The sequence below is a fragment of the Ictidomys tridecemlineatus genome, chromosome 8, assembly GCF_052094955.1.
Source record: "Ictidomys tridecemlineatus isolate mIctTri1 chromosome 8, mIctTri1.hap1, whole genome shotgun sequence".
NCBI lineage: Eukaryota > Metazoa > Chordata > Mammalia > Rodentia > Sciuridae > Ictidomys > Ictidomys tridecemlineatus.
In genome coordinates, this window is record NC_135484.1 from 128,119,531 (window position 1) to 128,143,682 (window position 24,152).

Consider the following 24,152-nt stretch of genomic DNA (forward strand, 5'->3'; position numbering starts at 1 on the left):
AAAATTGATTCCAGTATTAGTAAACACTTAATTACACCCTTCAAGAAGTAGTAAATGAGAGTTTAATATGTAGCAGAAACTATAACCCATGCTGGGGGGTACCACAAGGAGCAAGAGAAAAGCATCACTAACAGATCTTAGAGATAGTGTCATTAGAAGATTCAATAACATTTCCATCTAACTTAAAGAATTTTTTATTTTGTTACAGAATATGTTATCAGTATTAGTTGTTGATCCATAATGAAATCAATGTATAGCATCAGTGGATTTAAAAATCAGGAAATTATGCTCTGATAATATCCTTTACTCATATTTGAGGCAAATATGTCTCTATGAAGGTGAAAACGTAGTGAGCTGAACTTCACTTCTTATAAAAGACTTATTCCCATGTCAGTTTTAAAGGTGATATATAATGGAATTGTCTGCAAAACTTTTTTAAATGGGGGAGAGGGGCACTTAGTAAGATTCCCAATGGTAGTGATGCGTGGCTGCTTTGAGGAGAAGTGAGCACAGACAACCAGAAACTACCACTGAAGTGAAAACACAGGCCATGGACTTCACAGTGAGATGGAACCATAAGTGACTGGTGTCTAGCTAAGGAAAATCGACTTTTGCAGAGTTAAAGCCTCACCACTCAATAGCCCCTAAAAGTGCCTTAAGTCACTGGAATGAGGGGCACACAATTTACCAGGCCAGAAATTATTAAAATAATTTCTATTTTAAGAACAGTCTGGGCCTCTCAGAACACACACCAAGCCTGGATCAGCTGCATTCAAGCTCTCATTCGCCTGCTTCTCACAGCCTAACTGCTGTGACTCAGCACTAACGATCCCGCTGAAACAACTGGTCAGCCCTTCTGAACTTACGGAGGTAAATGCCAACCGAGCCTTCATAGGCAGTGGCCATAGGATTGAAACGGGGCTTGGGAGAGACAGTCAGGACCCACCCGTTGCATTGGTCACCCGGCAAAGGGAACGAACTGTCACCATTTGCATGGGATACCACCATGGCAGAGAACTGACATCACCAGAACATGGCGGAGGAGATAACTTCATTGAAACCAGCGGCGACAGGTGTGTCATCCCCTAGCCATCCCTCTCCACACAGCGAGGAAACCTTAAGGGCCCCTCTCAGCTCTCTCGTGAGCGTGATAGCCAGACCGAGGGAATCAGGAGTGGCGCAGGACTTATGGCACGGATCTCCCAGCTACTGCTCCCACCAGTGCTGACAACTGAGGTCTCTTGCACTAGCTACTGGGGCGTGGCTACTGGAGGGCAAGCAAATTCCCTGGGGGTTCTCAGCCCCAAGCTCTAAAAACTTAGGGTCTGAGGAAATGGCAAACAGGGAGAGTGTGCCCAGGCGTTCATGAAAACAGGGCTCCCAGGAGCAGCAGACCTGGCGTGTAGCCAGTATTGTGGTGAGCGTCACGGGTCAGCGGGGCCTGGCTTGAGGGAAAGTGGGGAAGTGACTAGACACAAGAGAAGGCCCTAGACACTCAGGATTGGAGACCTGCCCAGTCTGGGAGGAAGAGCTGCTGCACAGTGATTGGTTCCTGCCTATTGAGAGGAGAAGCTTGGTTCAGTGGGCACAGCTCCACCTACTGGAAGAGAAGTTAATCAAACTCTAAGACTGCATTTATTAATTATTTTTTTTTAATTTGGGTTTTTTTCTCTTTTTTTCATTTTCATTTTCTTGTTGTTGTTGTTCTTGTTTTTTAATTTTTTAAATTTTTTTAAAATTTTTTATTTTATTTTTTTTTTAATTTTAATTTTCACTTTTTTTATTATTATAAAAATAGGAAAAGAAGAACTTAAATTATCACTATTTGCAGATGACATGATTCTATACCTAGCAGGCCCAAAAGGGTCTACAAAGAAACTATTAGAGCTAATAAATGAATTCAGCAAAGTGGCAGGATATAAAATCAACATGCATAAATCAAAGGCATTCCTGTATATCAGCGACAAATCCTCTGAAATGGAAATGAGGACAACCACTTCATTCACAATATCCTCAAAAAAAATAAAATACTTGGGAATCAACCTAACAAAAGAGGTGAAAGACTTATACAATGAAAACTACAGAACCCTAAAGAGAGAAATAGAAAAAGATCTTAGAAGATGGAAAAATATACCCTGTTCATGGATAGGCAGAACTAACATCATCAAAATGGCGATATTACCAAAAGTTCTCTATAGGTTTAATGCAATGCCAATCAAAATCCCAACGGCATTTCTTGTAGAAATAGAGAAAGCAATCATGAAATTCATATGGAAAAATAAAAGACCCAGAATAGCAAAAACAATGCTAAGCAGGAAGTGTAAATCAGGCGGTATAGCGATACCAGACTTCAAACTATACTACAGAGCAATAGTAACAAAAACAGCATGGTACTGGTACCAAAACAGGCGGGTGGACCAATGGTACAGAATAGAGGACACAGAAACCAATCCACAAAATTACAACTATCTTATATTCGATAAAGGAGCTAAAAGCATGCAATGGAGGTAGGATAGCATCTTCAACAAATGGTGCTGGGAATACTGGAAATCCATATGCAACAAAATGAAAATCCCCTCCTCTCGCCATGCACAAAAGTTAACTCAAAATGGATCAAGGAGCTTGATATCAAATCAGAGACACGGCATCTGATAGAAGAAAAAGTTGGCTCCAATCTACATACTGTGGGGTCAGGCTCCAAATTCCTCAATAGGACACCCATAGCACAAAAGTTAATAACAAGAATCAACAAACGGGACTTACTTAAACTAAAAAGTTTTTTCTCAGGAAGAGAAACAATAAGAGAGGTAAATAGAGAGCCTACATCATGGGAACAAATCTTTACTCCTCACATTTCAGATAGAGCCCTAATATACAAAGAACTCAAAAAACTAGACAATAAGATAACAAATAACCCAATCAATAAATGGGCCAAGGACCTGAACAGACACTTCTCAGAGGAGGATATACAATCAATCAACAAGTACATGAAAAAATGCTCACCATCTCTAGCAGTCAGAGAAATGCAAATCAAAACCACCCTAAGATACCATCTCACTCCAGTAAGATTAGCAGCCATTATGAAGTCAAACAACAACAAGTGCTGGCGAGGATGTGGGGAAAAGGGTACTCTTGTACATTGCTGGTGGGACTGCAAATTGGTGCGGCCAATTTGGAAAGCGGTATGAGATTTCTTGGAAATCTGGGAATGGAACCACCATTTGACCCAGCTATTCCCCTTCTTGGACTATTCCCTAAAGACCTTAAAAGAGTGTATTACAGGGATACTGCCACATCTATGTTCACAGCAGCACAATTCACAATAGCTAGACTGTGGAACCAACCCAGATGCCCTTCAATAGATGAATGGATAAAAAAAAAATGTGGCATTTATACACCATGGAGTATTACGCAGCACTAAAAAGTGACAAAATCATGGAACTTGCAGGGAAGTGGATAGCACTACAGCAGATTATGCTTAGTGAAGCTAGCCAATCCCTAAAAAACAAATACCAAATGTCTTCTTTGATATAATGAGAGCAACTAAGAACAGAGTAGGGACGAAGAGCATGAGAAGAAGATTAACATTAAACAGAGACATGAAGTGGGAAGGAAAGGGAGAGAAAAGGGAAATTGCATGGAAATGGAGGGAGACCCTCAGGGTTATACAAAATTACATACAAGAGGAAGTGAGGGGAAAGGGAAAAATAATACAAGGGGGAGAAATGAATTACAGTGGGAGGGGAGGGGGGGTATAGTAGAGGATAGGAAAGGTAGCAGAATACAACAGTTACTAATAGGGCATTATGTAAAAATGTAGATGTGTAACCGATGTGATTCTGCAATCTGTATTTAGGGTAAAAATGGGAGTTCATAACCCACTTGAATCTAATGTATGAAATATGATATGTCAAGAGCTTTGTAATGTTTTGAACAACCAATAAAAAATTGAAATGACAAAAAAAAAGATTCCCAATGATCTTCTGTCCTAAAGAGATACAAATTAAAATTGATATTTATGCACCAAACTATATTCACAAGAATTAAGAAAGCCAGATGAGAGAGAGCACAATGCCTGGTCTTAGCATAATAACAAGAAAAGATGTATTGAAAAAGCTGAAAGAAAGGAGTTTCACAGGTCAACCTGTGGTGGGCTGCCCTTTCCATGAGAAGCATCCCCTCTCAGCCTTGAGTAAAGGGGGTATCGGACTGGCATCACACTTCGAAGTAAGTGGCCTTCACCTTTTCTCGGCAAAGAAGTGCTTCAGCTCTGGACTTGAGCTTTACTCAAAGAGATTGGGCATCCCCCTTTGAAACCTTATCCCCTGCCTTATTTGTTGTAGAATATTCTATCGAATGTCTTTTCCCTATAAAGAGAGTGATTCTGGGTGCACTCGCTTTCTTGCCTTCCAGCATAGAAGAGGACCCTTGAGGTTGCAGAGCAGTCCCACCCTCCATCTGAAAAACTCATGTCCATGTATTGCATGATTTCTTTGCCATTTTCTTAGTTTAATGTTGCAGTCAGCTCCTTTGAACCCAGTTCATCTAGTCAGCTCGGGTCACTGTCAAGATCAACCCTTCCCAAACTCCAAGCAGCTCGAGAGAGAGATGCCTTCCACTTGGAGGAGGGAAAGGAAGTTAAGCCCAGGCCTTAGACTTGAAATCCAGTATCAGGCACATCATGATAAAACCCAGTGCTGAGCCACATTACCCTGAGTCTCAGGTCACTATTGGAGGACTGAGCCACTGAAAATGTATTATAGCCAGGTAGCCAAATGACTACCTCTACCACCACCTTCCCCAACTATTAAGGAGCAAAACTTCACCTGATATACAGTGGAACAGCATATGAACCTGTAGCTTAGTACTAGGAGAGATCCTCATAGTTCCTATCCCCAGGCTCTGTAGACAGAGCCTCTGATGCCACCCTGTACCCAGGAGAGACACTCAGCCCCAGTAGATCAAACTCCGGCTCTTCCTAGCACCACCTATGGTTCGTTGCAGTGGTCTAAGGCCATGAGTCCAGGAGCAATGGCCAATAGCAGCATAAACCTTGGTCCTGCACCTGTGCTGTACTGGTCTCAGTGGGCTGAGTGTTGGTGGCCATGGAACTTCCAACCCTGTCTTTCCTCCAAACCCAAATAGCACAACACAGAGAGAAAGTTCACATAGAGAGGGAAAGGAAAACACAAACAAGATGCTTGTTCTTCCACAGAGAGGTCCAGGGCAGGGCAAAATCCTGGGGTCTGTTCATAGGCCAGTGATTCTGTATTAAGCCTCTGGGCTTACCCCATGCCCAAGTGGAGGCTCCTGAGAATAGACTACCATTTTTAGACACTTCAGTTTTATTCTGAACAGAGCAACTGGGTTTGGGGACAAATCTGTGTGTAGAGTGCCCTCTAGTGTTGAAATAGCAACAAAAAACCAACAGGGTATTTAGGACAAACCTGGACTTAGGGTGCTATCTATAACTAAAATAGCACAAATGACAACCGACTCACAGAAAATAATCTAGCTGCTTAGGATTTTTGGAAAGACAGGCACAAATAAAGCCAAATTACAAAGAGTGAAATAAACACCTAATCCTTCAATATGCAAATAACATGTGCCTACCAGACTCAAAAACTTTCAGGGAAACTTGACCTCACATAATTGACAAAATATGTCACAGAAATCAACCATATGGCAATTGATATATGCATAGTCTCAGACCAGAATTCAAAATCACTATTTTAGGGAAATCCAATGAGCGTCAAAAAACACATAGAAATAACTCAGAAACTTAACAGAGATGTTCACATAACTTTTAAGAACCAAAAGAAAATCCCTGGGATGAAAAGTACACTTAAATACAATTTAAAAACATGAATGAAAGAATAGAGTAGGCAAAAAAGAATGAGTGAGCTCAAAGACAGGCTACTTGAAAACATATATCCAAAGAAGAGGAAAAAAATGAAGAAAACCTACAGGAAATTTGGGATAGCATTAGTAGAGCAAATGTGTTATTGGAGTTAAAGAAGGTCACCCTGGTCAACTCTGCAAGACCCTGGCTCAAAATAAAAATTTATAAAAGACTGAGGATGTGAGCTCAGGGATAGCACAATTTAGGGAAAAAAACTTAAATATTAAAATTGAGACTTCTGATCAGCAAGAAATACACTTTTTAAAGTCAAAACTCAAGCAACAGAGGCTGGGGATGTGGCTCAAGTGGTAGCGCGCTTGCCTGGCATGCATGCGGCCCAGGTTCGCCCAGGTTCGATCCTCAGCACCACATACAAACAAAGATGTTGTGTCCGCCAAAAACTAAAAAATAAATATTAAAATTCTCTCTCCTTTAAAAAAAAAAACTCAAGCAACATACTAAGAGAAAATATTTGCAGGGCACATGACCAGCAGAGAATTAAAAACAAGTATAATATGTCCATAAATAAGAAAAGGATTCAGTATAAAAATTGGCATAATCTGGAGTTAAGATGTCCAAAATATCATCATAATAAAGGAGAAATAATTATTTGAAATTACTAAAAAAGGTTTAGTCAAAAAAGAAAAATTACACTTGAAATAACTAAAAGAAGATATATGCAATCTTACTGGTTTTTAGAAAAATGAAAATCAGAACCATAATTAGGTAACATTTATACCATTTTAATTAGCAATAATTTAAAAGTTACAATAACATGTTTTGGAGAAATTGTAAATAGAGGGATAATTTACATGTAATGAATGTAGGACAAATTGATAAAACCATTTTTAGAAAAATTACTGATAAAGTTTATTATTAACTTATTCCATAAACAAGCAATTCCTATCTTAGGTACACACACAAAGACATTCTTGCCTGTGTGCCCCAAGAGACATATACAAAATTGTTCATTATAGCACCTTTCAAACAAGCCAAAAATTATTGTCCCGTACAAATGTCCATCAACAAATGAATAAATAATTCTAATGTATTCACACATTGAAATATGAACCATGCTACATAAAATTTTTAAATAGGTTGAAGGAAAAAAATGTTAAGTGAAAAATAAAAGTCCAAGAACATACACTAAGTATGATATCTTTTGTGTGAGTTTTAAAACACTTTAACTTTAAAATACAGTATTATTTAGGCATTCACATTTGAATGTGAACATGTTTAGTATTTATTTAGTTATTTATTTATTAAATCAAGTGTGTAAGGAACGCAAAATTCAAAATCACGATTCTCTTGAGTTGGGTATGAAGAAAAGAAGTGTATAAAGGACTATAAGTGGCTCTAAGCTATTGTTAAATTTTCTGTCCTTGAATTGAAAGGTGGAGTAAAGAGTGATCATGGCTTTTATGTCTTGCAGTGCAGGATTGAACCCAGAACCTTCCACAAACTAGATAAGTGCTCTACCACTGAGCTATATCCACAACTGAATGTATTGTTTTTATTTTTTTTTTTTTTTTTTTTTTTTTTTTTTTTTGGAATAGTTAAAAATTTGGGTCCTTTTTTTTTTTTTTTTTTTTTTTGAAGTTTCCAAACAGAACTTTATTTTAGTTAACAAATAATGGAACATTAAAATGATTATTCATGAGACTTATTTCTGAAGGATACTGTAATTAAAGGATACACCAGACTTCAGGAGTTTCAATTTAGAAGGGAGGAAGCTCTTCTTTTCATACAAATATCTTTTTTTTTTTTTCTTTTTTTTTTTTTTTTTTTTTTATTGTTGGTCGTTCAAAACCTTACACAGTTCTTAATACATCATATTTCACAGTTTGATTCAAGCGGGTTATGAACTCCCAACTTTACCCCGTATACAGATTGCTGTATCACATCAGTTACCCTTCCATTGATTCACATATTGCCTTTCTAGTGTCTGATGTATTCTGCTGTTAGTCCTATTTTCTACTATCCCCCCTCCCCTCCCCTCCCCTCCCCTTTTCTCTCTCTACCCCTTCTACTGTAAATCATTTCTTCCATTTGTATTATCTTGTCTTACCCCTCCATTACATATTTCTTGATATATCATATTTCACATTTTGATTCAAGTGGGTTATGCACTCCCATATTGCCCCTTATACAGATTGCAGATTCACATCAGTTTCACTTCCATTGCTTTACATATTGCCATCCTAGTGTCTGTTGTATTCTGCTGCCTTTCCTATCCTCTACTATCCCCCCTCCCCTCCCCTCCCCTCCCCTCTTCTCTCTCTACCCCCACTACTGCAATTCATTCCTCCCCCTTGTATTATTTTTCCCTTTCCCCTCACTTCCTCTTGTATGTAATTTTGTATAAACCTGAGGGTCTCGTTCCATTTCCATGCTATTTCCCTTCTCTCTCCCTTTCCCTCCCACCTCTCAACCCTGTTTAATGATGGTCTTCTTCTTGTGCTCTTCTTCCCTAGTCTGTTCTTAATTACTCTCCTTATATCAAAGAAGACATTTGGCATTTGTTTTTTAGGGCTTGGCTAGCTTCACTGAGCATAATCTGCTCTAATGCCATCCATTTCCCTCCAAATTCTATGATTTTGTCATTTCTTAATGCAGAGTAATACTCCATTGTGTATAAATGCCACATTTTTTTTATCCATTCGTCTATTGAAGGGCATCTAGGTTGGTTCCACAGTCTTCCTATTGTGAATTGTGTTGCTATGAACATCGATGTAGCAGTGTCCCTGTAGCATGCTCTTTTTAGGTCTTTAGGGAATAGACCCAGAAGGGGGATAGCTGGGTCAAATGGTGGTTCCATTCCCAGCTTTCCAAGAAATCTCCATACTGCTTTCCAAATTGGCTGCACCAATTTGCAGTCCCACCAACAATGTACAAGTGTACCCTTTTCCCCACATCCTCGCCAGCACTTATTGTTGTTTGACTTCGTGATGGCTGCCAATCTTACTGGAGTGAGATGGTATCTTAGGGTGGTTTTGATTTGCATTTCTCTGACTGCTAGAGATGGTGAGCATTTTTTCATGTACTTGTTGATTGATTGTATGTCCTCCTCTGAGAAGTGTCTGTTCAAGTCCTTGGCCCATTTGTTGATGGGATTATTTGTTATCTTATTGTCTAATTTTCTGAGTTCTTTATATACTCTGGATATTAGGGCTCTATCTGAAGTGTGAGGAGTAAAGATTTGTTCCCATGATGTAGGCTCCCTATTTACCTCTCTTATTGTTTCTTTTGCTGAGAAAAAACTTTTTAGTTTGAGTAAGTCCCATTTGTTGATTCTAGATGTTAACTCTTGTGCTATGGGTGTCCTATTGAGGAATTTGGAGCCCGACCCCACAGCATGTAGGTCGTAGCCAACTTTCTCTTCTATCAGATGCCGTGTCTCTGATTTGATATCAAGCTCCTTGATCCATTTTGAGTTAACTTTTGTGCATGGCGAGAGAAAGGGATTCAATTTCATTTTGTTGCATATGGATTTCCAATTTTCCCAGCACCATTTGTTGAAGATGCTATCCTTCCTCCATTGCATGCTTTTAGCCCCTTTATCAAATATAAGAAAGTTGTAGTTTTGTGGGTTGGTTTCTGTGTCCTCTATTCTGTACCATTGGTCCACCCGCCTGTTTTGGTACCAGTACCATGCTGTTTTTGTTACTATTGCTCTGTAGTATAGTTTGAAATCTGGAATCGTTATACCACCTGATTCACCTTTCCTGCTTAGTATTGTTTTTGCAATTCTGGGTCTTTTATTCTTCCATATGAATTTCATGATTGCTTTCTCCATTTCTATAAGAAATGCCGTTGGGATTTTGATTGGCATTGCATTAAACCTATAGAGAACTTTTGGTAATATCGCCATTTTGATGATGTTAGTTCTGCCTATCCATGAACAGGGTATATTTTTCCATCTTCTAAGGTCTTCTTCAATTTCTCTCTTTAGGGTTCTGTAGTTTTCATTGTATAAGTCTTTCACCTCTTTTGTTAGGTTGATTCCCAAGTATTTTATTCTTTTTGAGGATATTGTGAACGGGGTGGTTGTCCTCGTGTCCATTTCAGAGGATTTGTCGCTGATATACAGGAATGCCTTTGATTTATGCGTGTTGATTTTATAACCTGCCACTTTGCTGAATTCATTTATTAGCTCTAACAGTTTCTTTGTAGACCATATTGGGTCTGCTAGGTATAGAATCATGTCATCTGCAAATAGTGATAACTTAAGTTCTTCTTTTCCTATTTTTATGCCTTTAATTTCTTTCGTCTGTCTAATTGCTCTGGCCAGTGTTTCGAGAACTATGTTGAACAGGAGTGGTGAGAGAGGGCATCCCTGTCTTGTTCCAGATTTTAGAGGGAATGCCTTCAATTTTTCTCCATTCAGAATGATGCTAGCCTGAGGCTTAGCATAAATTGCTTTTACAATGTTGAGGTATGTTCCTGTTATCCCTAGTTTTTCGAGAGTTTTGAACATAAACGGATGCTGTACTTTGTCGAATGCTTTTTCTGCATCTATCGAGATGATCATATGGTTCTTATTTTTAAGTCTATTGATGTGGTGAATAACATTTATTGATTTCCGTATATTGAACCACCCTTGCATACCAGGGATGAATCCTACTTGATCATGGTGCACAATTTTTTTGATATGTTTTTGTATCCGATTTGCCAGAATTTTATTGAGGATTTTTGCATCTAGGTTCATTAGAGATATTGGTCTGTAGTTTTCTTTCTTTGAAGTGTCTTTGTCTGGTTTTGGAATCAGGGTGATGTTGGCCTCGTAGAATGAATTTGGAAGTTCTCCCTCTTTTTCTATTTCCTGGAATAGCTTGAAAAGTATTGGTATTAGTTCCTCTTTAAAGGTTTCGTAAAACTCTGCTGTAAACCCATCAGGTCCTGGGCTTTTCTTAGATGGTAATCTTTTGATGGTTTCTTCTATTTCCTCAATTGATATTGGTCTGTTTAGGTTGTCTATATCCTCCTGACTCAATCTGGGCAGATTATATGACTTAAGAAATTTATCGATGCCTTCACTATCTTCTATTTTATTGGAGTATAAGGATTCAAAATAATTTCTGATTATCTTCTGTATTTCTGAAGTGTCTGTCGTGATCTTGCCTTTTTCATTCCTTATGCTAGTAATTTGAGTTCTCTCTCTTCTTCTCTTCACTAGCATGGCTAAGGGTCTGTCAATTTTATTTATCTTTTCGAAGAACCAACTTTTCGTTTTGTCAATTTTTTCAATTGTTTCTTTTGTTTCGATTTCATTAATTTCAGCTCTGATTTTAATTATTTCTTGCCTTCTACTTCTTTTGCTGTTGTTTTGCTCTTCTTTTTCTAGAATTTTGAGATGAAGTATGAGATCATTTATTTGTTGGTTTTTTCTTTTTTTAAGGAATGAACTCCAAGCAATGAATTTTCCTCTTAGAACTGCTTTCAATGTGTCCCATAGATTCCGATATGTTGTGTCTGTGTTTTCATTATACTCTAAGAATTTTTTAATTTCCTCCTTGATGTCTTCTAAAACCCATTGATCATTCAGTAACCTATTGTTCATTCTCCAAGTGATGCATGATTTTTCCTTGCTTCTTTTATGGTTGATTTTTAGTTTCATTCCATTATGATCAGATAAGATGCATGGTATTATCTCCGCTCCTTTATATTGTCTAAGAGTTGCCCTGTGACATAATATATGATCTATTTTTGAGAAGGATCCATGTGCTGCTGAGAAAAAAGTGTAGCTGCTTGATGTTGGGTGGTATATTCTATATATGTCAATTAAGTCTAGGTTGTTAATTGTGTTATTGAGTTCTATAGTTTCCTTATTCAACTTTTGTTTGGAAGATCTGTCCAGTGGTGAGAGAGGTGTGTTGAAGTCTCCCATGATTATTGTATGGTGGTCTATTAGACTCTTGAACTTGAGAAGAGTTTGCTTGATGAACGCAGCAGCACCGTTGTTTGGGGCATATATATTTATGATTGTTATGTCTTGTTGGTGTATGGTTCCCTTGAGCAGTATGTAGTGTCCTTCTTTATCCCTTTTGATTAACTTTGGTTTGAAATCTATTTTATTTGATATGAGTATGGACACTCCTGCTTGTTTCCGCAGTCCATATGAGTGATATGATTTTTCCCAACCTTTCACCTTCAGTCTATGTATATCCTTTCCTATCAAATGCGTCTCCTGAAGGCAGCATATTGTTGGATCTTGTTTTGTGATCCATTCAACTAGCCTGTGTCTCTTAATTGGTGAGTTTAAGCCATTAACATTTAGAGTTATTATTGAGATATGGTTTGTTCTTCCAGCCATATTTGTTTATTAATGCTGTTAAACCTGATTTGTTTTTCTCTTTGATTTTTCCCCCCCTTTACTGTCCTACCTCCCACTGTTGGTTTTCATTGTTGTTTTCCATTTCCTCTTCCTGTAGTGTTTTGCCAAGGATTTTTTGAAGAGATGGTTTTCTAGCTGCAAATTCTTTTAACTTTTGTTTATCATGGAATGTTTTAATTTCATCTTCCATCCTGAAGCTTAATTTTGCTGGATACACGATTCTTGGTTGGAACCCATTTTCTTTTAGCGTTTGAAATATGTTATTCCAGGATCTTCTAGCTTTTAGAGTCTGTGTTGAGAGATCAGCTGTTATCCTGATTGGTTTACCCCTAAATGTAATCTGCTTCCTTTCTCTTGTAGCTTTTAAAATTCTCTCCTTATTCTGTATGTTGGACATCTTCATTATAATGTGTCTAGGTGTGGATCTCTTATGATTTTGCACATTCGGCGTCCTGTAGGCTTCTAGGATTTGGGGTTCTGTCTCATTCTTCAAGTCTGGGAAGTTTTCTCGTATTATTTCACTGAATAAGTTGTCTATTCCTTTGGTTTGGAGCTCTGTGCCTTCCTGTATCCCAATGACTCTTAAGTTTGGTCTTTTGATATTATCCCATATTTCTTGGATGTTCTGCTCATGGTTTCTTAGCAGACTTGCTGAGCTGTCTATGCTCTTTTCAAGTTGAAATACTCTGTCTTCATTGTCTGATGTTCTATCTTCTAAGTGATCCACTCTGCTGGTAGTTTTCTCAATTGAGTTTTTAAGTTGGTTTATTGCATCCTGCATTTCTAGGATTTGTATTTGTTTGTTTTTTATTTCCTCTATCTCCCTGTGAAATTGATCTTTTACTTCCTGGATTTGTTTATGAAGTTCCTTGTCAATGTGATCTTTCATTGTCTGATTTTGCTGTCTCATGTCTTCCTTGAGACTCCAGATCATCTGAAGCATGTATATCCTGACCTCTCTGTCTGACATTCCATCTGTTGCAGCTATTACCTCTTCTAGAGTTGAGTTGACCTGCATTGCCTGTGGTCCTTTCTTTCCTTGTCTTTTCATACTGCTGGCGTTTCTTTCTGCTTGGTGAAGCTGTTGTGTTTTTGAGATTTTCCCTCTATTTATTTATATTGCTCTTGTATAGTTGAAAAGTCTCCCTTGCAGGACAGATGGTGGCTGTGATCCTCCACCAATTGGTGCGATCTGTCTACCACGCTGGCGGGCCCTAGGTCTGCTCTGCTGGCCGGTCGAAGGTCCGCCTACCCAGCAGGCGCGAGGGGCACCTCTGTCTCTCCGTAGGTTGCTGGGCCTAACCTCCCGATGGGTCCCTGGTATGCCTACCTTGCAGGCACTGGGGGTGGCGCTGGCTCCGGCCGCAACAAGCCGCTGGGCCTGATCTGCCGCTGGTCGCAGTCCCGCCTACCTTGCAGGCACTGGGGGAGGGGACGGGCCTGCCCCACAGAAGGCCGCTGGTGGGTCGCAGGACCCTGTTCCCTGCAGGCGCGTGTGTCAGCTCTGTCTCTTCGCAGATTGCTGGGCCTGACCTGCCTGTGGGTCGCCGGTTCTCCTACTTTGCAGGCACTGGGGGTGGGGCCGGCTCCGGCCCGCAACCAGCCGCTGGGCCTGATCTGCCACTGGTCGCAGTCCCGCCTACCTTGCAGGCACTGGGGGAGGGGACTGTCCTGCCCCTCAGCAGGCCACTAAGCCTGATCTGCTAGAGGTGACAGTCCCGCCTACCTTGCAGGCTCTGGGGGAGGGGACGGGCCTGCCCCACAGAAGGCCGCTGGTGGGTCGCAGGACCCTGTTCCCTGCAGACGCGTGTGTCAGCTCTGTCTGTCCGCCGATTGCAGGGCCTGGCCTGCCCGTAGGTCGCCGGTTCTCCTACCTTGCAGGCACTGGGGGTGGGGCCGGCTCTGGCCCCAACCAGCCGCTGGGCCTGCTCTGCCGGTGGTCACAGTCCCTCCTACCTTGCAGGCACTGGGGGAGGGGACGGGCCTGCCCCACAGAAGGCCGCTGGTGGGTCGCAGGACCCTGTTCCCTGTAGGCGCGTGTGTCAGCTCTGTCTCTTCGCAGATTGCTGGGCCTGACCTGCCTGTGGGTCGCCGGTTCTCCTACTTTGCAGGCACTGGGGGTGGGGCCGGCTCCGGCCCTCAACCAGCCGCTGGGCCTGATCTGCCGCTGGTCGCAGTCCCGCCTACCTTGCAGGCACTGGGGGAGGGGACTGTCCTGCCCCTCAGCAGGCCACTTAGCCTGATCTGCTAGAGGTGACAGTCCCGCCTACCTTGCAGGCTCTGGGGGAGGGGACGGGCCTGCCCCACAGAAGGCTGCTGGTGGGTCGCAGGACCCTGTTCCTTGCAGGCGCGTGTGTCAGCTCTGTCTGTCCGCAGATTGCTGGGTCTGGCCTGCCCGTAGGTCGCCGGTTCTCCTACCTTGCAGGCACTGGGGGTGGGGCCGGCTCTGGCCCCAACCAGCCGCTGGGCCTGCTCTGCCGGTGGTCACAGTCCCTCCTACCTTGCAGGCACTGGGGGAGGGGACGGGCCTGCCCCACAGAAGGCCGCTGGTGGGTCGCAGGACCCTGTTCCCTGCAGGCGCGTGTGTCAGCTCTGTCTCTTCGCAGATTGCTGGGCCTGACCTGCCTGTGGGTCGCCGGTTCTCCTACTTTGCAGGCACTGGGGGTGGGGCCGGCTCCGGCCCTCAACCAGCCGCTGGGCCTGATCTGCCGCTGGTCGCAGTCCCGCCTACCTTGCAGGCACTGGGGGAGGGGACGGGCCTGCCCCACAGAAGGCCGCTGGTGGGTCGCAGGACCCTGTTCCCTGCAGGCGCGTGTGTCAGCTCTGTCTCTTCGCAGATTGCTGGGCCTGACCTGCCTGTGGGTCGCCGGTTCTCCTACTTTGCAGGCACTGGGGGTGGGGCCGGCTCCGGTCCGCAACCAGCCGCTGGGCCTGATCTGCCACTGGTCGCAGTCCCGCCTACCTTGCAGGCACTGGGGGAGGGGACTGTCCTGCCCCTCAGCAGGCCACTAAGCCTGATCTGCTAGAGGTGACAGTCCCGCCTACCTTGCAGGCTCTGGGGGAGGGGACGGGCCTGCCCCACAGAAGGCCGCTGGTGGGTCGCAGGACCCTGTTCCCTGCAGACGCGTGTGTCAGCTCTGTCTGTCCGCCGATTGCAGGGCCTGGCCTGCCCGTAGGTCGCCGGTTCTCCTACCTTGCAGGCACTGGGGGTGGGGCCGGCTCTGGCCCCAACCAGCCGCTGGGCCTGCTCTGCCGGTGGTCACAGTCCCTCCTACCTTGCAGGCACTGGGGGAGGGGACGGGCCTGCCCCACAGAAGGCCGCTGGTGGGTCGCAGGACCCTGTTCCCTGTAGGCGCGTGTGTCAGCTCTGTCTCTTCGCAGATTGCTGGGCCTGACCTGCCTGTGGGTCGCCGGTTCTCCTACTTTGCAGGCACTGGGGGTGGGGCCGGCTCCGGCCCTCAACCAGCCGCTGGGCCTGATCTGCCACTGGTCGCAGTCCCGCCTACCTTGCAGGCACTGGGGGAGGGGACTGTCCTGCCCCTCAGCAGGCCACTTAGCCTGATCTGCTAGAGGTGACAGTCCCGCCTACCTTGCAGGCTCTGGGGGAGGGGACGGGCCTGCCCCACAGAAGGCTGCTGGTGGGTCGCAGGACCCTGTTCCTTGCAGGCGCGTGTGTCAGCTCTGTCTGTCCGCAGATTGCTGGGTCTGGCCTGCCCGTAGGTCGCCGGTTCTCCTACCTTGCAGGCACTGGGGGTGGGGCCGGCTCTGGCCCCAACCAGCCGCTGGGCCTGCTCTGCCGGTGGTCACAGTCCCTCCTACCTTGCAGGCACTGGGGGAGGGGACGGGCCTGCCCCACAGAAGGCCGCTGGTGGGTCGCAGGACCCTGTTCCCTGCAGGCGCGTGTGTCAGCTCTGTCTCTTCGCAGATTGCTGGGCCTGACCTGCCTGTGGGTCGCCGGTTCTCCTACTTTGCAGGCACTGGGGGTGGGGCCGGCTCCGGCCCTCAACCAGCCGCTGGGCCTGATCTGCCGCTGGTCGCAGTCCCGCCTACCTTGCAGGCACTGGGGGAGGGGACTGTCCTGCCCCTCAGCAGGCCACTTAGCCTGATCTGCTAGAGGTGACAGTCCCGCCTACCTTGCAGGCTCTGGGGGAGGGGACGGGCCTGCCCCACAGAAGGCTGCTGGTGGGTCGCAGGACCCTGTTCCTTGCAGGCGCGTGTGTCAGCTCTGTCTGTCCGCAGATTGCTGGGTCTGGCCTGCCCGTAGGTCGCCGGTTCTCCTACCTTGCAGGCACTGGGGGTGGGGCCGGCTCCGGCCCCAACCAGCCGCTGGGCCTGCTCTGCCGGTGGTCACAGTCCCTCCTACCTTGCAGGCACTGGGGGAGGGGACGGGCCTGCCCCACAGAAGGCCGCTGGTGGGTCGCAGGACCCTGTTCCCTGCAGGCGCGTGTGTCAGCTCTGTCTCTTCGCAGATTGCTGGGCCTGACCTGCCTGTGGGTCGCCGGTTCTCCTACTTTGCAGGCACTGGGGGTGGGGCCGGCTCCGGCCCTCAACCAGCCGCTGGGCCTGATCTGCCGCTGGTCGCAGTCCCGCCTACCTTGCAGGCACTGGGGGAGGGGACTGTCCTGCCCCTCAGCAGGCCACTTAGCCTGATCTGCTAGAGGTGACAGTCCCGCCTACCTTGCAGGCTCTGGGGGAGGGGACGGGCCTGCCCCACAGAAGGCCGCTGGTGGGTCGCAGGACCCTGTTCCTTGCAGGCGCGTGTGTCAGCTCTGTCTGTCCGCAGATTGCTGGGTCTGGCCTGCCCGTAGGTCGCCGGTTCTCCTACCTTGCAGGCACTGGGGGTGGGGCCGGCTCTGGCCCCAACCAGCCGCTGGGCCTGCTCTGCCGGTGGTCACAGTCCCTCCTACCTTGCAGGCACTGGGGGAGGGGACGGGCCTGCCCCACAGAAGGCCGCTGGTGGGTCGCAGGACCCTGTTCCCTGCAGGCGCGTGTGTCAGCTCTGTCTCTTCGCAGATTGCTGGGCCTGACCTGCCTGTGGGTCGCCGGTTCTCCTACTTTGCAGGCACTGGGGGTGGGGCCGGCTCCGGTCCGCAACCAGCCGCTGGGCCTGATCTGCCACTGGTCCGAATGTATTGTTTTTAATTCATTCATGAACTAATGATGATTCCATAAATATTTAAATAACATAAGTTCTCCAATGTAATTTATATCTTACTCATTAAACAAAATTAATTTCAATTAATTGTAAGTATGGTTTACATTATATTTTTAATTTTCTATGTAAGTTTAATATAATATATAAATAGTTAAATTCATCCCTGAAATTAATCTCCTTTGAAGAAATCTAAAAAAGAAAAGGAAAAGATAAAGCTTAATGTCTTAAGGGAATTTTTCATAAAACTGTTATTTGGATGTACCTATGACAATAGTCATGGATTTCCTAATCACCTCTGTGAGACATCAATCCCCACAAGGTCTAAACCTCACCAACAGAGTGGCCTTCAGAATTATAGATAAATATTTCCCTACTACATGTTAAAGATTCCTAGATTCATCAACCAACAAAATACCCTTCTTCTTTAATTCAGCAAAACTCTTACCTATTACTGTAAATAAGAGTATACAATAAAAGGTTTTGAGATTCCAAAAATATATATATGGCCAAAACTAATTCATCAGTCTTTCCACCAGTTCCACAATTAATTTTTACCCCGTCCTTTGAATTAGAGACTCTCTGTAAATCTTAATTCAACTGATGCATTTACATATAAATGAGATTGTGGTATTATTAAAAAAAATTTTAAAAACTGGTGTCAGTATAAAAACGCACACCAAAAAAAAAAAAACTGGTTAATCCAATTTTTAGGGCTTCAGTAACATGCTCCACAAAAGTTTTTCTGAATTATTAATGCAATGAAGGATCATCATGATGAAAATATAGGTGCATTAGGACTACATGAGAGGATGACAGCTAAGAATTCTCCACTCATGAAAGTATATAATCTAATCTTTTTGGCTTCTGGTAAGTATTCTCTGATATCTCCACCAGAACATGCAGGAAAAGATAAGGGGTGGAAGACAGATCCTAGATAATGTAGGCCTCCATCTGATATGAAAGCAAAACTGTGAAAGGCATATATGAGATAGTAATATATTGATGCATTCTCAGAGAGAGCATTAAAATTCAACAAGAGCAGTTAGTGTATTTTGAAGTTTTTGAATGTTTTCCATGCATCAGGCATTGTGCTAAACATTTTATACTTAGTCTATCATTTTATCCTCCTCAAAGCCATCCTACAAAGCAGATACTGTAGGATAACTATTTTACAGATGAGGAAAATGAAATTTAAAAGTTGATGAGCTTGTTCAAGTCACACAATGAGCAAATGACTGACATCCATAGAGTGAAAACATGGTGGAGTGAATCCAGGGACTGGGGTCTTAACTCTTTTGATACTGTCTTTTCTGTTTGGATTCATATGACTACAGCAATTCACCTTCTGCTTTAATTATAAATGATCCATTTATTATGTATTATTATTTTTAATATATTATTTTTTAAATATTCAGGCAGTTTTCTATTCATATTATGTTCATCAACATTATATTTAAATATACTTGGTTCATTTATCTTGAAATTCAGTGAACTAAGTAAATGCAAATTATCCTACTTGACAGTGAATTACATCCACAGCATGAAAAAATGAAAACTGAGTTTCTATTAAAATGTACTGTGTCTCTTTTTAGTATCTGTTTCTTCAGTTTCATTGTTCTAAGTCTCATTCTTAATATCACATTCATTTTAAATGGAAGTTAAAATAATATCTAAAGTTTGATAGCAAGGCTTAAATCAATATGGAAAATGGTAAAAAGCAAAAAAATGAAGAATCCTGCATTCAAGTTTACAATATTAAATTACGAAGAGTATAATTCCTGTCCTGGCAGCATTTCTAATAAGAATACCTTGTGCCTTATGTTATCCAAAGTTTAAGCAGAGCCAGTCATGTTTTCCACCTGGTAAAAGCAGCTAATGCATATTTTAGAAAATGTATGCAGATCATAGCTGTTCACAGTTTTCTTCAGTAGTGTTGCACTTCTGGAGTATGGCACTCACTTTGAATATACTAATTTGAGGCACTGGATTAAACCATGATGTGTCCAGTGGAGAATAACCAGCAAAGCTTGGCAATTAAAGATCATGCAGCATTAGGAACAGATAAGTGTGCTTTGGTAATAGAAATCTAAAGTTTTAATATTAGAATCTATTATCTAAACATATTTGATAATAGATTCTAATATTAAAAGAAAAAAAAGCTGGGCATTGTGGTGCACACCTACAATCCCAATGGCTCAGGTTACCAATGGGTCAAGTTCAAAGCCAGCCTTAGTGAGGCCCCAAAGCAACTTAGTCTCAAAAGACAGAGAGAGAGAGAGGAGAGAGAGAGAGAGAGAGACAGACAGACAGACAGACAGACAGACAGACAGACTTAAAAGACATATTCAATTTTTAATAAGCCATGCAAAGAGATGATTAGTAATAAACATCAGGACAGTGGGTAGTTCAGGAAATAGGAAAGAATTATGACCAGGAAAAGTTAAAGACAGCTCCTGGTAGCAAAGTTCTATTTCTTGAGTTAGGCACTTTTTACAAGACTATTCACCTAAACCTATTCACATTTTCTATTTTTTATTTGTCAGTTGATCGTATTTATTTATTATTTTGTAACAAAACAGTTTTTTACAAAGCTATGTTGAATTGACTACTTGTGTTACTTTCAGAATAAAGAAGAGCCAGTGTTGGATGTTGCCAAAAAGGAAATTTTGAGCTCAACATAAGTAAGTAAGAGGCACTGATTGAAGGAAAGAGGCTGTTCCATGTGCAACTGACCTTTCCTATCACTGAAGTTATGCAAATAAAAGTTGTATGAATCTTCTGTGGAAAGATCTCCTATGCGGGGAGGGGGGGCTTGAAGCTTCTGAGGTCCATTTCAACTTTATAATTTATGGCTTTTTGAACACTATCCCAAATTTAAGAGATCAAGAGTCCAATGAAATTTGTAATCAAAGCATTCAGGGAAATCAAACCCTCTTGTCCCTAAGGTTTATCAACCCAATGTATACATTATATGGTGGTTTTGTATATTTCTGTATACATCATTGTATTTGTACATTTAAGAAGTCATACAAAAATTTAAAACATTCCAGTTTATCTCTAGAGCATCATGATAAAAATCACTAGTGTGAAAAATGAAGGCAGCAAGGGGTAGCTAGAGTAATAGGTATTTGGAGGTAGGGAGACATGGGTATATTTTGTCTTTTTAGAATTACATGTAAACCCAGCACATTTCCAACCACTTTCACAAATATTAACATTTATAACATTTCATTAAGGAAGGGAATATTATTATATTAATTTCACATATAAGCAACTTTGTATTCAGACAAGCTAAATTATTTCCCAAGGACACATAGTTTCCAAATAGTGGAGCTGGGATTTGATGCCAGGCTCTTTGACTTTAAAATTTGTGTCCTTAAGCACTATGTTTGACTTGGTAGATGTCCTATTACAGAAAAACTGCACACTCATTAGTTTATACTTTTGTTCTAAGAAAAAATACATCTATAAGTCATACTACTTGCTAATAACAGTTAAAAATACATCTATAAGTCATACAACTTGCTAATAACAGTTTCTTCATGATTACAACATTTTCATGTTCTATATAAAGTTTGTATAACAGTGATTTACTCAAAATAATTTATCTTCATCTTAGTTATATAACTGCAACAATTAAGATTTTTATTATACCACCATGAGGACACTATATACATAGGTAAGATACCATAAGGCTGAAATTTATGGTCAGGAATTATTGGCAGAAAAAAAATATTTTTAATTAATTTAGTAACTAAAATTTCCAACTATTTAATGGTATGAGACTTAGTTCAGAAATGGTGAAACTGATGGAACCTTTATCCTTTTTAAGTACTCCTTTTAGAGTCAAAAGTGTTAGTTTTATATAAAGTGTTCCAAAACAACCAGAAGATCCACCATGTAATTGATAAATTTCATAAGGACAAATACTACTCGAATTATTTTATGAATTATCAATTGTTTCCATTACCATCCTGGTTAATTCTGTGAATGAACAGGTGAATAAGAGTTTCTCTGAATGTATAATGTTAGGCATTAAACTATTTGAAAAATGGCCTCTGCACATGTAAGTAAAGGTTAATAATAAGAAAGATTTTTATTTTCTAGCAACGAAAAATACACCAACAAAAAAAACAGCCTAGTTTTTATACAATAACCATAAAGCCTGAAATGTTGGAGAGTAGGAAAAACAGGGAGGAGGAGGTTGGTTGTGATTGTGATTATGATGCTTGGAATGAGACATTAGGCAGTAAATTTGGAAGATGATTCTGCTACCAAATTGTAGAGCTTATCCCAAGAAAATGTTATTTTACTTCTTACCTCAAACACAACTCCTTTGATAAGGGAAAGATTTATCACAATGAAGTGATAGTGTTGTAATTTAGGAGGAAAAGTATCCTCAAAATATACTCCACTCTTAAATTATATTATTCACGTTATGGCTTCATTATTTAATTAAAATACATAGTACCATGGGTGGTATTTTATACTAATCTTATGTAGTGATTTAGAATACACTGGTTGAGTTCAGCATATTGTTAGAACAACTTTGGATTTAATTAAGTATGTAAAGGCTCTGGGCACTGAATATTAAAAGAGATGTTACAAATAGAAAAAAATGCATGAATATAAGGAAGTTGGGGATACTTATGACAAATGTCAAGAGATTTTCAGTTTTTACCTAAGGCTGACTCTGTTTTTGGTTACCATAATATTATCTCCTAGCTTTCATAAGGAGCAATGGAAACAAGCAATGGAAGTTCCACAACAGACTTCATCCTTCTAGGGTTTTCTGATCAACCTCAGCTAGAGAGCATCATCTCTGTGATTGTCTTCATCTTCTATATTGTGACTCTGGTAGGAAACACAACCATCATTCTTGTATCTTATCTAGACACCCAGCTTCATACCCCCATGTATTTCTTCTTATCTAATTTATCTTTTCTGGACCTCTGTTATACAACTAGCATTATACCCCAGATGCTGGCAAATCTATGGGGTCCCAAAAAATCTATTACATATGGAGGATGTGTGCTCCAATTCTTCTTTGCCCTTGACCTGGGAGCCACAGAATGTCTTCTCTTGGCTGTAATGGCCTATGATCGCTATGCTGCTGTTTGTCAACCTCTTCACTACACAGTAATAATGCACCCTGAGCTTTGCCAGAAGATGGTGCTGACCTCCTGGTTGGGTGGCCTTGGCAGTGCCTTAATTGTTTGCACCTTAACTTTGAAGTTGCCAAGATGTGGGAACCGGAAAGTAGATAACTTTTTCTGTGAAATGCCAGCATTGATCAAGATGGCTTGTGTCTATTCAAAAGTAATTGAGATTGTTGTCTTTGCTCTTGGAGTAGTATTTCTTCTAGTACCTCTATCATTAATTCTCTTTTCATATGGAGTTATCACTCGAGCTGTGATGAGGATCAGATTAGCAGGAAGGTGGAAAAAGGTCCTAAATACATGTGGTTCCCACCTCACAGTAGTAACTCTTTTTTATGGAACAATCATTTATATGTACATGAAGCCACAGAATACCACATCCCAAGAGCAAGGAAAGTTCTTTACTCTCTTTTACACAATTGTCACACCCAGCCTTAACCCCCTAATCTACACTTTAAGAAACAAAGATGTGAAGAGTGCAGTGAAGCGAATACTAGTGATAGATAAATGTTCAGCAAAAGCATGAAATAAAAGGAAAAATTAGACCAGAGTGTTGCGAGCTAAGTAAATAATTGCTTTTATCAATAGAAGCTAATCAATGCATTTATTTAAATTATTTATTTATTTATTGGGCATGTACAATGTACCAAGATACAATGTTCAACTTTTTAAATAGGAAATATAGAGAAATGATATGGAGACATAAATACATAAATATCTATGGGATAAAATAACTAATTATAAAATGTAGTAAATACAGTAATAGAGTTATGCAAAAGATATTAAGAAAAATTTCACATGGACATCTATGTTCATGTAGAGTTATCTGGACAGTTTTTATTCTTCCAAGACATACTACTCTATCAGAAATGACACTCCTCTTCATTCACACGAGAATGCTGACCAGCCTTTGTGGTGGAGGCTATCTACCAATACATATTCCACCTGAAGTTTTAGCTAGATATATGGCCACCATGCTGCAAATCACACTCTTAGTTTGGTCTCCACCAATACAATGTCAGGAAAGTAATGGGTTTCACATGAATCTACTTCTATCACCTTCCTTACTCCCTTTCCTATTTGCTGGAATGTGAATATGGAGGGTATCTCACTTGGACCACACAAATGGAAACAGAACCCATGAGAAAGAATGTAATAAGTATGTAACTGGCAGAGCAACAGTTTCAGACCATTACAGGAAAAAATTCTTCCATTGTTTGTAATATTAATTAAGCCTCTGTATTGGGGGGCTTTCTATTAGAGTAACTTAACTCTAACCCTTATATGACCTGGTAAGGAATTTGGGTTTTATCATGGAGGAAACTGGGGTCCTGGGACCAGAAGTATTAGCATCACCTGGAAACTTATTAGAAATGCACGTTCTTGAGCCTCATTCCAGAAATATTGAGTCAACAATCTGAGGATGGACTTAGCAAACTACATTTTTTTAAATAAGCTCCCAGTTGATTATGATGAAGCAGAAGTTTAAGAACCACTATTGTAGGGAATAGGGAGATATCAAGTGTCTCATAACAGAAAATTAACATAGTTTTATAGATTTTAATGAATGTCCTTGATATCTATATTCTTTTCCTTCCTGGT

General features: G+C 41.7%; 1 protein-coding gene across 1 annotated transcript; it reads left to right on the forward strand.

The window, feature by feature from the left end:
- The first annotated feature begins 22,131 nt into the window (after positions 1 to 22,131).
- Positions 22,132 to 23,076, forward strand: LOC101970233 (putative olfactory receptor 2W6). Its single transcript, XM_021721183.2, has one exon. The coding sequence runs from the start codon at positions 22,132 to 22,134 to the stop codon at positions 23,074 to 23,076; it is 945 nt and encodes a 314-aa protein (XP_021576858.1).
- Positions 23,077 to 24,152: the final 1,076 nt, after the last annotated feature.